Below are 16,678 nucleotides of genomic sequence, written 5' to 3'. Positions count from 1 at the left end.
CCAAGCGTTTACAAGCAAATAGCATTTTTGGCGCGTGTCGGGCGGTTAATACGCCATTTGGGTCAGCGTAATTCCCAGAAGCGAGTAGCATAGAAGAAATGTTACGGACAGGTAAACCGTGTATTACGGTATTGAGTGTCGGCGTGGGAACTTTCTTTTTTTAAAATTTTCAATTTTTACTTTATTTACACTGCAAATAACCCAAGATAATGTTCAATATATCGAACTTGATTGGTGAAGCCCTATGTGCAGAACAAGTTTATTCTATTAATTGGCTCTTGGGGAGACAAATCCATAACAACCACGAGAATATTTTTCAAAGTGAGGAAGAACTGGCATCGTGCAGTATTAAAGGGATTTCCCCGAATTGCACGCCGTAGCCCAGCCGTACGATGTTTCTTTTTTATCGGCATCTGAAGAATTTGATCAGAAACCTTCAAAGCTGCTCTTATCTCATCGAGAGACAAAAATAAAATTACACCCCAATAACACTGCGTCATTGTACATCGCAAGCTCTGCTCGCCAATATGTGGCGAAATGACGCGTTACGTTTGATTTTTTGTCAGATTATGAGCTGTGAGCTGTGAGAGATCCTTTCATAAATACATACCAGCCATATTTTTGTCTAGAAGCTTTCAAACAACAAAGTAATTGTAAAAATGCGGCGTTTATGACGCGTGCAAGATGGCAAGAAAATTGCTGCTCCCCCTGTTTTTACGGTGAATATTACCCCAGTACGAGTAAATAGACAACTGTAAAATAATAAAAGTATGTAATATTGTAGGAAGTTCCAGTGTACGTTTTACATTTCCTTCCTTGAAATTTATTTACAGTCTCAAATTTTACAAAAATATTAATACATACGCTACATTGAGCATTATTTCAGTTTATTTGCAGTGTAAGTAACATAAAGAAAGAAAATAGACAAAGAGTTTCCGTAGAGGAGCTGAATTCGACGATCTTCGGATTATCGTTCCGTGCTCATTCCGCTGCGCCACCCGCTGCTTGGATGCTGCGCTAACGTAAATGGCTCGTCTTATGCGACCCACGCCATTATTATTTCTTTTTCTAGCTCTTGGCCATTTGGAACGCCCACTTCTGCCAGTTTAATTTCTAACCAATCCTTGCATATACCATCAGTCTGAACAAAATCAGTAATGACGGGTAACCGCGATTCCCTTCTGAGATCTCCTGACCGCCCCATTCTGCAGTTAGTGCTTCTGTGCTTTTCTAATTACGATACTCCCAGCTTCTTTTTATAATGACGGATCCACGTCTTGCGACATCTAGTAGTCAGTTCCAAATTACACATAGGTGTCCTGTTATTTTTGATCACTTGGTGTGCATTACGATGAAAATCGTGTATTGTCCATTAAACAGGGTGAGATCGACGTGTACTAAGAAATCTGACAAAGTAGAGAAAATTCTAAAAAGGACCCCGAAGTCAGTATCATTTTTGACGTAAACTGATATTTATGGCTTCATCACCAGTTTTCTGTAGTTCAGTAATTACAAAACCAAAGAACTAATTAGAACCGAAAATGATTACATGATAAAGACTTCCTGGAGCTGCTATCTCATAACAAAGTATGTCGTCCGCGAAATACATGAAAATTTTCAATAGTGAACCAAGAGACAGAGGGTCGTAATTTTATAACCACAGTACTTTCTCGGGGATTTATGGGTATAGGTACTTCGTGAATGTCGTTGACAAATAAGGCATACTTTTCCTCGTAGCAATCAGCCGCACCTTGTTAACATGAAACTGAGTGTCTCTAGTGTCTGTTCTTACCGATATCTGCATGTGGCTGCTTATTCAAGCCACAGGCGGTTTATTTAGGCCGTGCCTGTAAACTAATTGGTTTGACATTATTTACTGAATAAACCTTTGTTGACCGGACAAAAAATGGAAGAGAATTATCATCAGAAAATTGTTTGGTGTTTCTACAGGGACCGATTCATGTATTCATTCATCAGCACCAACTTAATTTCCGATGGAGTTGTCTCCGTCTTATGAAGAATCGTTTTCGATGGCAACATCCTTATGTCATCACTTCGTTATCTCGTGACTTTATATTGGGCGCTCTCCAGATGTAACATTCACTGGAACTTGGTAGAAAGTTTCTTAGCATTTCCAAAAGTCTTATCTACTTTCTGCAGGCGGCGTTCTATTGTGCATCGAAAAGTCACCCTGAATGCAAGAATCGAGACGGAACCATGAGAAAGGGCGGAAGGCATGAATGCACTCTTTCCATTTTCTGTTCAACCTGAATGTCGAAGAAGAAATGATGGAAACAAAATAAAAGTTCACAAATTTGAATAAGCTTCGGGGTTAAAAGATATCAATTGAGGGCCATTGCTGTCCTCTCTGAAAGTGAGAAATGGAATAAGCAGTTTTACTCAGCACAGAATGTGGTAGAGATAAAATCAATGAGCGGCGCAAGCACTCATTCCATGATGTACCAGGCCTGCAGCCGGACGTCTTACCACAATAGTTTGGCTGAAAACCATGCAGCCACCTTTAGGTGAGTTCAAACTCAGATGGCTGAATGGCTGTCAGCTGAAATATCGTGGCAAGATGTCGACGACATCTGGCAGCAAGCTTGAAATCTCGTGGAATACTCATTATGCCGAGGAAACCTCAAGAGTCATGAAGGTATTGATATCAGGAATGAGATTGTATACAAACTTAAGTTAAAAATTGCGGACCACTTAATAGATGAAGTGAAGGAAATCTGATACTTTGTACGCAAAACAAAAAAGTGACAGATGATGCAAGGCAGCCATGAGAAGCAGACTCTTAAAGACTGACACAGGAATCCCTCGCCAAAAGAAGTCTACTAGCATCGAACGTGTACAACGTTGCATGGTAATGAATCAGGAATTGTATGGAAGCGAGGAAAGCAGGGATCTGGACTGTGTTACAGAAAGATGCTGAAAATTAGATGTATTGATAACAGATTAGGAGATTATTCATAGAATCGGCGGAGAAAGGAACTGACGAGAAAAAGCGACAGAATGACAGGGCATGTGTTAAGACAACAGAGGATAACTTCCGTGCTTATGACATTATTTTTATTATACGTTCTTGTGTTATAGTAGAACACTGGGCATGAATTACTACTTATGTATATGTTGTCTAGAAGTACTGACAAACGTATAACATCTCTGGCAACTGTGTTTTGACTGTTCTTCTATATGATGAATTAATGTAGTCGTGGAAGAAATAAAGAAGTAAAAATTAACATCACACAGTAGCGAGTCTGGAAACTCTTTATAAATATATCAATTACTGACTTTCGTTCTACATCTACATCTACATCCGTACTCCGCAACCTGACGGTGCACAAAAAAGTAGGAAAACACAGAGATTTGGATAAATACAAGAAATAATTCGGGACGTGTTTGTTATGAAAAGAAGATGTTGACACAGAATATCATGGCGGGCGGCATCAAAACAGGTAGACGACGACCTAAAAGAGGTTTTAATGAACTAAAATATATGATGACAAGAAAAGACATTGCGTGTCGAAGAGCCGTAAATATTAATGATTTGCTAACTCTCTGCGATGGAGCTAAGTTAACACGCCAATCAATATTTGCCACAGAAATTCTAGCGGAGAACGTGTACCAGTAGTAGTAAAAGGGGCTGAACGGCTACATTGGGGTAGCCTGTGAGGTAGCAGATGGGAATGGTCTTTATTGATAACTGACAGAAGGGGAAGACTGGAGAAACAGTGAATGAGCAGGACTCGTTTGCGCTTTCTGGAGAGGCAGAGAAGGAGAGATGATGTATATGAAAGGGGGTCGGTGGGGTGGGAAGATGTTCACTAGATTTGGCAGTGTGGTTAAAGAGTGGTGGAAAGAGCTAGGCAGATAGTAGTCCCTGAGAGGGTAGTGCCTTCAATACAAACGAAGGCATCCTCTGAATACTGCTGACTTCTGTACGACATAGCAGTCCTACTGAACTCATTTGAATGAGAAGCACAACAGCAAGACATTTAGTGTCTCTAGACTACGAATAAAGACATTATTTAACCGAGTGTATTTTAAAATACTTAACATTTATCGGGGCTGTGCTGCCCCCCCTCCCCGAGGGAAACCATTTCCAGACTATGAGGACGCCGCAGGTACTAATAACATTAAAGTTGCACTGTTAACTACAGAAGAAAATGAAACGCTTGCTGATTCAAGTACCAGGAAGAAGACATGCATCGAAACACGGAGAATAAGATGGAAATGACAGACAAACTGACGGAAAACATCTATAACAAGAAGTACACACTGCGACGCCAAAGCCCTTCGCGACTCTGTATAATTGACCTTAATAAAGCGGGAATGACAGACAGACTGGAAGATTCTGAGAAGGGTACTGGAAGAACCCAAAGAGCAAGATGAAAACAAAATCCGATCCAAGCAGGTATTCTACATGTGAATGGAAGAGAAGAGTACCTAACCATCTCTTCGTGTGCGGAAAGGACTGAGAGACCAATTCATGGAGGTTAAGGAAAACGGCCAAAGATTTACACATAACTTGAAATAACATATGTCAAAGTCCAAAAGTATTTCAGAAACATTTTGCAGCATCTACCCACGAAAAGATAAGCAATCTCAGAACTTAAATGAGAGCATAATTACACCACCGGAGAGCGTGGCATTTCAGGGTGAGTGTTAGGGTTCTTTCGAAGGGAAAAAATTGGATGTCGTAATCCCTGGATAGTTAATTTGGAACAAAAGCAAGAAATGAACCCCAGCTCTGCGAATCGGAGGTGGTTAAATTTACTTTGTGAAATGATGTGAAGAATTCGGGATGTAAGCTCTGGCGATATGTTGACGTAGGCGCTCTTACTACCGAACTACTCACTGTCACTAAGCAAGTCGTATATACTCAACGAAATTGAGACTGTGGTACACAGTGACACCAGGGGGTTGGTGACTAATAGTGTAGTTATATTTTGTTCATGGATTTTTCGACCTAGAAAAAGTGTTCGACAATTAAAAATTGTGCAAGATGTTCGAAATTCTCAGGAAAACAGGCGTACACCACAGGCAGAGACAATATACAGTAAGTAAAAGAACCAAGAAGGAAAATAAGAATGGGAAAACAGGAAAAGAGAATCAAACCGTTTGAGGTGTGATATTGTGGAAGGATGTTTAAAACTAGTGATTGATAAAATAAGAAGTTAGAAGGTTCCGTGCAGAATCGCCAAGAAGAGAACACGTGGAAAACATTGACAAGAAGAAGGGGGAGAGGAATTCGTAGTGGGCCGCGTCAAATGAGTAGTTAAAAAAAATACTTAGTGTAGATGGTGCATTGTTTACAAAGCGTTCTGAAGTAAGATCACTACACAGGGTGGTCAGAAACAGCCTGAAAAGTTGTAGGGGTGTTACACGGTAGGTTGTCGTGTGAGTAGGGCCTCCCGTTGGGTAGACCTTTCGCCGGGTGCAAGTCTTTCGATTTGACGCCACTTCGGCGACTTGTACGTCGATGGGGATGAAATGATGATTATTAGGACAACACAACACCAAAATCTCTGGCCCAGTCGGGAATCGAACCCGGGCCCTTACGGTTGACATTCTGTCGCGTTGACCACGCATCCACCGGGGACGGACGCAGTAGGTTGTGCTAATAAAGAATTGTTAAGGAAGAAAAATTGATACGTTGTGGTGTTTCCGAGTTACTTAGCATTGAAGTTAGCCAACGAAGTCGTTGCGAGCGTGGATTCAAGCGACGGTGTTTCAAAACGTCTACTTCGTTTGGTTTCCTAAGGCCGAACAAAAGAGCGCTACAAAAACCGGACGTGAGACGATAGTAAGGATCGAACCCGAGCCATACGCTGAGTAGTCTTATGCGCTGTGATGTACACTATGAGAACTAATTTTGAGTGGTGGGCGCCTGAATTTGCGCGCGCAACGGCCTGATTGGCAAACTCCAGTATTAATTAACTCGGAAAAGGTGCAATGTGTCGAAGTTTTTCCTTGACAATTATTTCTCAGCACTACCTATCCTGAAACATTCTGACAAGATTTTCAGACTGTTTCTGGCCACGCTTTGTAACTGGGGTGGCGTCGCAAATAACAATAGAAACGTATGTTGAGCATACTTGGTAATCTGCCCGTTTCCGGTTAAGGTGAAACATTTAAGAACGAACTGCGCCATATTTATGTAATTATAATGTCCTGTGTGAGCTTAAATACACTACTGGCATTTGCAATTGTACACGAAGAATAAATGCAGGTGATAAACGGGTATTCATTAGACAAATAAATTATACTATAACTGACATGTGATTACATTTACACGCAATTTGGGTCCATAGATCCTGAGAAATCAGTACCCAGAACAACCACCTCGGCCGGCCGGAGTGGCCGAGTGGTTCTAGGGGCTACAGTCTGCCTCGGGCATGGATGTGTGTGATGTCCTTAGGTTAGTTAGGTTTAAGTAGTTATAAGTTCTAGGGGACTGATGACCTCAGAAGTTAAGTCCCATAGTGCTCAGATCCATTTGAACAACCATCTCTAGTCGTAATAACGGCCTTGATACGTCTTGGCATTGAGCCAAACAGAGCTTGGATGGCGTGTACAGGTACAGCTGCCCATGCAGCTTCAACACGATGCCACAGTTCATCAAGAGTAGTGACTAGCGTATTGTAACGGGCCAGTTGCTAGGTCACCATTGACCAGACGTTTTCAGTTGGTGAGAGATCTGGAGAATATGCTGGCCAGGGCGTCAGTCGAACAATTTCTGTATCCAGAAAGGCCCGTACAGGTCCTCCGACATACGGTCGTGCATTATTCTGCTGAAATGTAGGGTTTTGCAGGGTTCGAATAAAGGGTAGAGCCATGGGTCGTAACACATCTGAAATGTAACGTCCACTGTTCAAAGTGGCGTCAATGCGAACAACAGGTGACCGAGACATGTAACCAATGGCATCCTATACCATCACGCCGGGTGATACGCCAGTATGGCGATGACGAATACACGCTTCCAATGTGCGTTCACCGCGATGTCGCCAAACACGGATGCGACCATCATGACGCAGTAAACAGAACCTGGATTCATCCGAAAGAATGACGTTTTGCCATTTGTGCACCCACATTCGTCGTTGAGTACACCATCGCAGGCGCTCCTGTCTGTGATGCAGCGTCAAGGGTAACCGCAGGCATGATCTCCGAGCTGATAGTCCATGCCCTGCAAACGACGTCGAACTGTTTGTGCAGATGGTTGTTGTCTTGCAAACGTCTCCATCTGTTGACTCAGGGATCGAGACGTGGCTGCACGATCCGTTACAGCCATGCGGATAAGATGCCTGTCATATCGACTGCTAGTGATACGAGGCCGTTGGGATCCAGCACGCCGTTCCGTATTACCCCCTGAACCCACCGATTCCTTATTCTGCTAACAGTCAATGGATCTCGACCAAGGCGAGCGGCGATGTCGCGATAGGATAAATCCGACCGTATCAAAGTCGGAAACGTGATGGTACGCATTTCTCCACCTTACACGAGGCATTAGAAAGACGTTTCACCAGGCAACGCTGGTCAACTGCTGTTTGTGTATGAGAAATCGGTGGGAAACTTTGCTCATGTCAGCGCGTTGTGTGAATGCTCTGAAAAGCTAATCATTTGCATATCACTGCATCGTCTTCCTGTCGGTTAAATTTCGCGTCTGTAGCACATCATCTTGGTGGTGAAGCAATTTTAATGACCAGTAGTGTATTAATGTGACACAGCTTCTACTTTTAAGTGCTCCAGTTCTGCTGGAAGTGAGTAGCTTAACATTTAAGGTTAACATAAATTCAGATTTTGTTACACATTGAGTCCTATATCCGTTGTATTACGTTCTTGTTTCATAATGTTTCGTGTTACTGTGTTAAGCGAACGTGAAATTCAAGCCAGGGATAGGAATGTTAGTTCATATTCTAAGGGAACAAATTGGTGTCGTTATTTTAATAGGTATTTTCAGATTCAGTATTCGTCCCATATAAATAGTTAACAGACTCTGTAACAAGTGGCCCAAAATAACAACTAGAGTTTGCCAGCCGTCTGATGTGTGTAGTATCGCAGGTTATGGTAGGTTGTGGTTAGCGGCGAGTTTGACGTGCTAATGCTTGTATGTGGAGCAGGTCCGCAGCCATCGGTGACGAAGGGCACGTGCGTGATCCTGGCGGTGACGCAGCAGCAGTCGCTGACCGACGACAAGCGCCTTTGGGACGCCAAGGTGCACCACCAGGACGGGACCACGCTCACGCTGCAGGTGCGTACAGCAAACGGGGCAGCTGCCCTCACCAGCGATTTGCTACATACCAACACTAACGAGTTCGTGCCTACAGTATCGTAACAGACATTGGGTTGGTCCATAGAATCAAAGCAACGCCATATGTTCCTATGAACATGTGGGATACAATGTTTTATTATTGAGTTACATGATACACTGTCACAGAAGATTCTCCATGGGTTCTTTTTGAGCAGCAATGGATGCACAGCAACGCCTCAACGAAACCGCCGGTAATACTAGGTGGTTATAATTAAAGTGCAGTAACTCATGGGGTCCAATGTGGGCTGTAATGATCGTATGACAGCGAAACTTGGTAGATACGCTAATGCGTGAATACGGAGCCGATTTACGCTGGAAAAATTTGATCCAATTTTGGCCACCGGGTGTTTATCTGTCGCTGTACACTGTTTGTATGACGATAGGATATCCACGCTGTCATCTGACAAGCCATGTCGTGAGTGAACAGTATGACTATCGAGAAGAGAGGTAATGCACTGTTAGTGAAATTGTTCTACGTGAACGGCAGCAATTATAGTGCTGCATTGAGTGAGTATCGCCGACTAAAAGGTCTGAGGAGAGGCACAATGTCATTAAGTAGTTTACAGAAGGTGATAAAAAAAAAAAAAACGAAAACATCGGTGAGCTTGGTGTGGCATCTGGGAGAGGAAGGCGTCCTATGCACGTGGAGGTTGTTGAAGGGGTTGCTGTGTCCCAGATAGTGTAGTGTTCATGCAGTGTCACGAGAATTGCCCATCTCATGGTCAACAGTAAGGAAAGTTTTGCTGTCCATATCATACACTGGTTCCCGTACAAGGTCCAGACGGTGCAGCGACTGAAACCTCATGATTTGCAGCAGCGTTCTTTAGGTCCGGGCGCGGATCAAAGTTTATAACATGTGACCGGACTGCATTCTGTGGAGTGATGAGGCGTATTTCACACTACGAGAGGCAGTGAATACACACACTTGCCGAATTGGAGATACTGTTAAGTCGGGTGTTGTGCACGAATACCCGTTGCACTCGCCATATGTGTCTGTGTGGTGTGGATTCACAAGCACCTTTGTTCTCGGTTCGTTATTCTTTAACATAATGCTCCCTGAGGGCCTGTCAGGTGTACCGTAACGTCTGGAAGTTATTGAGACCTTCTTGTACAGCATGATTCCGGCTTTAGAAAGGCGCAACTGTGTGGAAACCGCTGTTTTCCTGCAGAACGTTTAATAATACCTCTGTCACTTGATTGACCTATTCCGCCCAGATCCCATCACAGAACCATTACATACGGAAACATTTATATACGTCTTTCTTGCATTCATAGCACCAGATTTGCACCTGGTGGCCAAAACTGGAATTAAGTTTTTCCAGAGTAAATCGATTACGCATTAACGCATTAGAATATCTACCAAGTTTCGCTGCCATACGATAGTTACAGCCCACACTGGACCTCCATGAGTTGCTGCACATTAATTATAACCACCTGGTACACGGACTCTTTCGAACAGTTGCATGGGTAGAAAAACTCTGTTCCAGGTCATGTACGTCGTTACCCAAACTTATTGTTTTTGCATTTCCACAACCGAAAGTTCAGCGGTATAGGGTTGGAGACTGATGAGGCCAATCCACTGGATATAAATGTCTGAACCTCTGTAATGGAAACACGTGAACCAAAAAAACAATACATATGGAACTATGAAATTGTTACTATTAATACGGTAAGCGATATGTACAACCCGCTTTTCCATTATTTCTTTCAGTTTTTCTTCTTTCAATCTTCTGCTTTTTATTGACAGATAAAATATGCATTACATTTTGTCGTCATCTCTTCAGAAAAGTAAAGCATACATTCGCACATAAAGATAAAAAAATTACAAAATCACTGTTCGAATTTTGGAGTAATAAAAGAAATGACAGCCAACAATATTTTTTTGCGTTTTACGTTGCACTGGTTCATATTGTGGAAACTGTTCTAATTAATTACGTTACAATGACACTGTATAGAAGAGTGTCTCATGCACAAATTCTTAGATACACACAAGGATTTGAGAATGTGCATAAATTGGAAGAGAGTAATCAGAATGCCATGCATAAATTTGTCTGCATATGAACATAGCGCCAATACGTATCCACTGACTGACAGCTTACTCAAACGTAATTGCAAATTTATCTGGCACTTTTCTCGTAAGCGCGAGGCCATAAAATCGCAGAAATTATGTCTATAATACAAGACTTTATGATACCGTGTCTCCATATTTTTCAACATATAAAGTACTCGTATCAATACGACATTCTAAATTATACGTTTTTGTGCCTGCCTATGAAAAGTAACTGGTCCTCCTTGAAAATACTTCACTTTACATCCGCAGCAACAACAATACTGCACCACAACTGTTACTAAAACTCAAACGTACATAAAACAAGGTGAATACGTGCGGCCCTCCTGCCAGAGGTTCGAGTCCTCCCTCGGGCATGGGTGTGAGTGTTGTCCTTAGCGTGAAGTTAGTTTAAGTAGTAGGGACCGATGACCTCAGCAGTTTGGTCCCTTAGGACTTTACACACATTTGAGCACAAGGTGAATACGTCTAATGTTCAAGTTTCGTTATTATCGCAAATTGTAGGCTAGCAGCGTCCTCCCAAAATGAAGTGACTATCCAGGTCTGATGACGAGAACATGGGCAGTAGGCTATGTTCACTCCACATATATATGTACCCAATGCCTGGGACGGAGCACGGAAGAAGAATCATGTAACTGAGGTGGCACATGAATACCCATGCAGGTATTCACCTAATCGGATGAGGGAAACCGCCAAAGAACCACATCCAGGCTGGCCAAAGCAACGCTGCACGTCGTTAATCTGCTTGGCGGATTCGATTCGGAGGTGACTCAACTCTTCTTCACAGAAATGATTCCCTAACACCCACTGCTGCCCAGGGCAGGGTTGCCGTTATGTCGACTTTAATCTTCCCTTACCGTGTTTCCGACGGAACGAGTTTGTAGGACGGTGTTACTTGTGAAGCACCACGTGTTTCGCACTCACTTTGCATCTCCGCCGTATGGGTTTCGCACACTTGGTGTCAGTGTGATCGCATCTCCCTGTCTGGTACTTCTTGCCAAGGTTCTTGCTTTGGCAGGCGGAAGTGTCGCTCTTACTTGGCACTTGAAGGCTTTCTGGCACCTGCGCTCTAGTAACTGTGCCTGCACAAAGACGATATTTCTTTAGATTTTAGTATCGTTGTTTGTAAATGTTAAACGTCTCACTGAGAGGTAGGTCATTGTTGGTAGCTGAAAGATTTTATTTCTGATTATTTCAGTAGTTCTGTGTGCATATTTGAGGACAATTCGTGACGCGCATGATGTGACAATATCGGTATTCACTCTGTGAGTTGTGAAGTTTTTCCGCCATTAGTAAACCTTGAGTATCAGTACTATCCACACTATGATAGTATTTAGGACACTGACTGCTAACAAAGTGACAATGTAATTGTTTGAATTCGGTTGAGATGCAGCAGAATTTAGCTTATATGCTGTCAAGAAAACTCACTCTCTATACATTCAAAGAATTATCTTGAAAAATTCGAGCTATATAAATGCTTATTGAAGATAGTTTTAATTTAACAGGGTCAGAAAGGAGCCTCGTTCCGTATATGTTCAAACAGCCTGAGGACTACGTAGCTGTAGAATTATAGTCGAGCGGACGATAACAAACATAACTAGTCACCTTTTTTAAGTCATCAGTTTTATCAGATTGGCTTCGAAGTAGATATATAAAACGAACGAAGTGCTCGGAAAAAGGATGTAGTCTTTGCCTCCTACTGCTCAATCCGTACATTGGTGAAGCAATGACGGAAATAAAAGAAAGGTTCAAGATTGGAATTGAAGATGAAAAGATATCAATGATAAGATTCGATGATGACATTGCTATCCTCATTGGAACTGAAGAAGAATCAGTGGATCTGGTGAATGAAATGTGCCGTCTAATCAGTACAGAATGTGGACTGAGACTAAATGGAAGAAAGACGAAAGTAGTGGGAAGTAGGAGAAATGAGGACAGCAAGATACTTAACATCGGGATTGGTTATCACTAGATAGATGAATTTAAGAAATTCTGTTGCTTAGGAAGCAAAAAACCAGTGACGGTCGGGGCAAGGAGGGCATCAAAAGCAATGGGCACTGGCAAAAAGGGCATTCCTGGCGATGAGAACTCTAATAGTATAAAACATACGCCTTGATTTCAGGAAGAAATTTCTGAGAATGTACGTTTGGAGCACAGCATAAATATAGAATGTGGGAAAAACAGAAAAGAAGAGATTCGAAGCATTTGAGATGTGGTGTTACAGGAGAATGTTGAAAATTAGGTGGACTGATAGGCTAAGGCATGAGGAGCTTCTCCGGAGAGTCGGCGAGGAAAGGAATGACGAATGACAAGAAGAAGAGACAGGATGGTAGGTCATCTGTTAAGACATCATGGAATAACTACCATGGAACTAGAGGGAGCAGTAAATAGTTAAACCAGTAGAGGAAAACAGATATCGTGGCGGGCCCCATCAAACTAGTCAGACTAATGATGACTAGAAAAAACTATTTTAAATGATGCATTAGAGAATGCATTATCGGATGATAATGGAGCAAAAAGAGAAAATTTAACGATCGTAGTAAGAGGCTCTAATTTTGCAGAATATATCACACATAATTATTAACGAAATAAACGTGATGTAGGCCGACACTTATATGGACTCAAGAAAGAAATGCCCATTAATTCAATTATTTTGTCTCTCTTCTCCTTTTTTGCCCAATACCACGCCGTCTGTTCCCTAATCATTGTATCAAGAAGAGAAAGTCCCATCAATACTGATAATGCTCCCCCTGGAGTTGTCCTATATGCCCCTGCAGAGCGCAGGAGCATATTTCGCTGCACTCTTCTTACGGCCATGGCAGGCATGACCGTAGTAAGCCTGCGGGCCCAGACCCCTGACCCGTATCCTACAATTGATGTCAGAATGCTATTGTGGTAGAGTTTTATTAACGCTAGTGGCAGGTGGAATCGTTTGTCACCAATCCCAATCAAATTATTGAGCGTTTCTAAAGATGTTTGCGTCACGGTGTCAATATGTGATGTATAGTTCCACATCTCATCGACGACTACACGAAAGTATCGGGCCTCATGGCGCCGAAGAACTGGTGATCCGTCTATTCTTACCGTCGGGTTCCTGACAAGTTGTCCTTTTAGTAGTAAATATGTGGATTTGCTTGGTGAAATTTTCATTTTGGTAGTATGACACCATGAGGTCAGGATAGATATGGCCCTTGGGATTCTTGGCTCCAAGTCTTCGCGGCTACGACCGCCAACCAGCAGGAGGAGGTCGTCTGCATAGGCTCTGCCCACTAGCACATCGTCGCTGTTCTGCAGGCTATCCAAGACGGGTTCCATGTTAATGTCCCAAAAGAGTGGTCCCAGGGCAGTGTCCTGTGGACACCCCTTTGTGATCTTTTTACTGATACTCCCGCTACCAGACGATAGCCATAACTCCCTATCCTCACAATAGCTCCTAAGACAGCCTTATAGCAGGCCCGGACACTCCTTCTCTCGTAGGCGGGAGAAGAGCGAAGGCCACCACAGGTTGTCAAAGGTTGTGATGTCCACCATGATGCCGACACCGTATTTGTGCGGGGCTGTGTCACAGACCTCCGCGGCCAGAGCGATGGCATCAGACACCGATCTTCCCAACCGAAAACCGAACTGCGTGTCACTCACGCGGTGTGCTGCCAGTCTGTCTGCTAGCAACCTCTCAGAAAGTTTCCCCAGCAGGTCCAGTAAACTAATGGGCCTGTACGATCTAGCTTCCTTTGGATCTTTACCTGGGCCTTTCTTGATTATCACTACGTTGGCTTTTTTCCAAATGGGGGGGGGGGGGATTTCCTGAGCTTCAAGCACTCATTGTAAATCTTAGTGAGAGGTGCCACCAGCTGGGGACCAGAAATTGCACCACCCCGGCTGTGATGCCGTCTGGGCCAGGAGCTTTGCCTTTGCCTTTATCTGGGCAGCCACTTCCTTTTCAGAGGAGTGATATACCATATTATTGTTCCTATAATCCTGTTGATCTTCTCTTCTAATTCGCTGTTACACTTCAGAGTCGTCATCCTCTCTATCGTCAGGCAATAGGACCCAGAGGAGGACCTCGCGAGTCTCTTGACAAGTTTCCACCATCCGTCCCCATCCCTGACGGTAGACAACACCGTGGGTGATCTTATCTTTTCCCGTACTAACTTGTACGGGATGCCCCATGGCTCTGTTGCCAATTGGCTTTGAACATATTTCTCCCAGCTTTCTAACATGTCTGCCCTTAGCTCCAGTTGGAACTGCTCTTTCGCCTCCCTGTATATTTGCAGCCAGCGTTGCTTTTCGGCCCAGACGACACTTCGCTGGTAGTACCTCCTCGCCCTCCTTACAGACTGGCGCATCCGTCCAAATTCGGGTGACCATGGTGACGGGGAAGCCGCAACGGCTCTCCTCCTGGTTGGTACGGCTGCTTTCACAGCCCTGATAACTGCCTTCACTAGCTCCTTAGCGTATTCCTCTACATTCTCGTCACCTTTTGGCAATGTCGGTATGTCACACTCTCTCGCCAAGCGATCCCAATGAGTCCTGTTGTAGTTGAGCTGTGTCTCCCACTCCATCTCCCAGCGGCACTCCCAGTCTCCTAGTGAGTATGTAATGAGATTGTGGTCGCTGGTTGTAGCTTGATTCCAGACCATACATTCTGTTACCTTGGTTACGAGATTAGGCGTCACCAAAGAAACATAAATATTCATTCCTTCACCCCCACCTCCTGTGTCGGTAGGTGGGTGCCCATGCTTATTGGCGACCACTAGTTGTACTTCTCCTCCCTCGGTCGTCTCAGATGCCGCTGAACCACAGGGGAGACTTCGCATTTATATCAGCCGTGACGACACACCTGCGCCCCCGCAACGCCGTGGTCTCTTAATTTGTCTAGCACTTCATCAGTTTCCCTACCGTACTGGAAGTACAATGTTTATAACTTACAGCACTCCAGCTTGTGACTGTAATTCCACGACGTTGCAGTGGTCGTCAGAGAACTATGCAAGGACCATAGCTCTCAGCGCTCTATTGGTAATCATTAATGTAGGTCTTAGTTCCACTTCACTGTGAATTACTTGCCAGTTGGCTGCTGCAAAGGGGCTTCGCGCAGCTTGGGAGTATGGCTCCGTCAAACAGAGCACATCCAGTCTCCTCTCCTCCACCACTCTTCGTAGTTCCTGCATGACTGACTTACTATTATGTGAGTTAATCTGTCCTACGTTTAAATGGCTGACGTGCAACGTATTTTTTAATGTGTGACTCTGGCCAGTTTTTGGTTCAGTCGTGCTCTAGTCTCCCATTTGTGATGACAGATTGATTATATAATTCATCTAAATCAAATTTTTCGTTTGGTCTTTCGAAAACTTTTATCACTAAGTCTCCCAGGGCTCCGAAGTCGGTGGGGAGATTCATCGTCTTTAGCTGTATTCTGTCTACAGCCTCCATTACCGAGAACGTGACGTCCCTGCCGTACTCATGACCAACACGTACCACACGTCTCAGAGCTGTAGTGAGGATAGCCGGCTCTTACAAGCGCGCTAACTGTATTGCATGTTCTAGGTTTAGGTGTACCCTTTTGGGGTCTACGCCCAAACCTCTCTGGGTAGATGGATTTATAGATAAACTCGTACTGCTACAGTGTTAACAGATAGTATCATTTTGTTTTATCATCGGGAGACTTCCTACCACAGTATACCATTGCGGCCGTTTAAGAACTTCAGGCACCCTTAGTCCCCGGTTTGAGGGAGAGGGAGCAGCTGTCTGACCACAGGGGTCCGTTTGCACACATGCATCTTTCAGTTTTGTGTCTTGGTCTTGCCTCAGTGCAAGAGACCGTGGGGGTAAAGGTAATGACCAGGTACCGGAAAGTCCGCACAAGCAGCAGGGGTGCCACATCAGCTTCCTGGAGGCCTCGTCCAATGTGTATTGCAGAAGATCTGGCGAAATTCATGGCACTGCCAGTGGCAGACTCATAACGGATAATCAGTTTGAGGACTGCACGAATCTCAGAGCCGGAGCGAATGAGAAGGAGGAGGTCATCAGCATATGCCCGACAGCGGAAAGTGTGTTGGCGTAGGGTGCGACCGTGGTTGTCAAACCCCCAATGAGGGGCTCAAGGACAATGACATACAGGAACGGCAGATGGGTACCGGCCCTGCTAAACGTCCATTGACTTGGACACGTGAAGTGGCACTGTTGTAAAGACGCCGGAGGTCGTCGAGGAACGGAGGGGGGATACTCATTAGGGGGGCCATCGAACACAGGAAACGATGGAGCACTTTATCGAAGGCGCTTTCGAAGTCTATAGC

At 44.0% G+C, this 16,678-nt stretch overlaps 1 protein-coding gene across 4 annotated transcripts in view; it reads left to right on the top strand.

Annotated features, from left to right (window-relative positions):
* LOC126336969 (hemocyte protein-glutamine gamma-glutamyltransferase-like) overlaps window positions 1-16,678 on the top strand; it is a 159,614-nt gene that overhangs the window by 68,888 nt on the left and 74,048 nt on the right. For all 4 annotated transcript variants that reach the window (XM_050001181.1, XM_050001180.1, XM_050001182.1 and 1 more), the window contains one exon: window positions 8,127-8,257. In XM_050001181.1, the coding sequence (XP_049857138.1) occupies window positions 8,127-8,257 (131 nt within the window). The remainder of the gene's footprint in view (window positions 1-8,126; window positions 8,258-16,678) is intronic.

Source organism: Schistocerca gregaria, chromosome 2 (assembly GCF_023897955.1).
Source record: "Schistocerca gregaria isolate iqSchGreg1 chromosome 2, iqSchGreg1.2, whole genome shotgun sequence".
Taxonomy (NCBI): Eukaryota; Metazoa; Arthropoda; class Insecta; order Orthoptera; family Acrididae; genus Schistocerca; species Schistocerca gregaria.
Note: the sequence above shows the minus strand (reverse complement) of the source record. Positions and strands in the feature narration are given on the sequence as shown.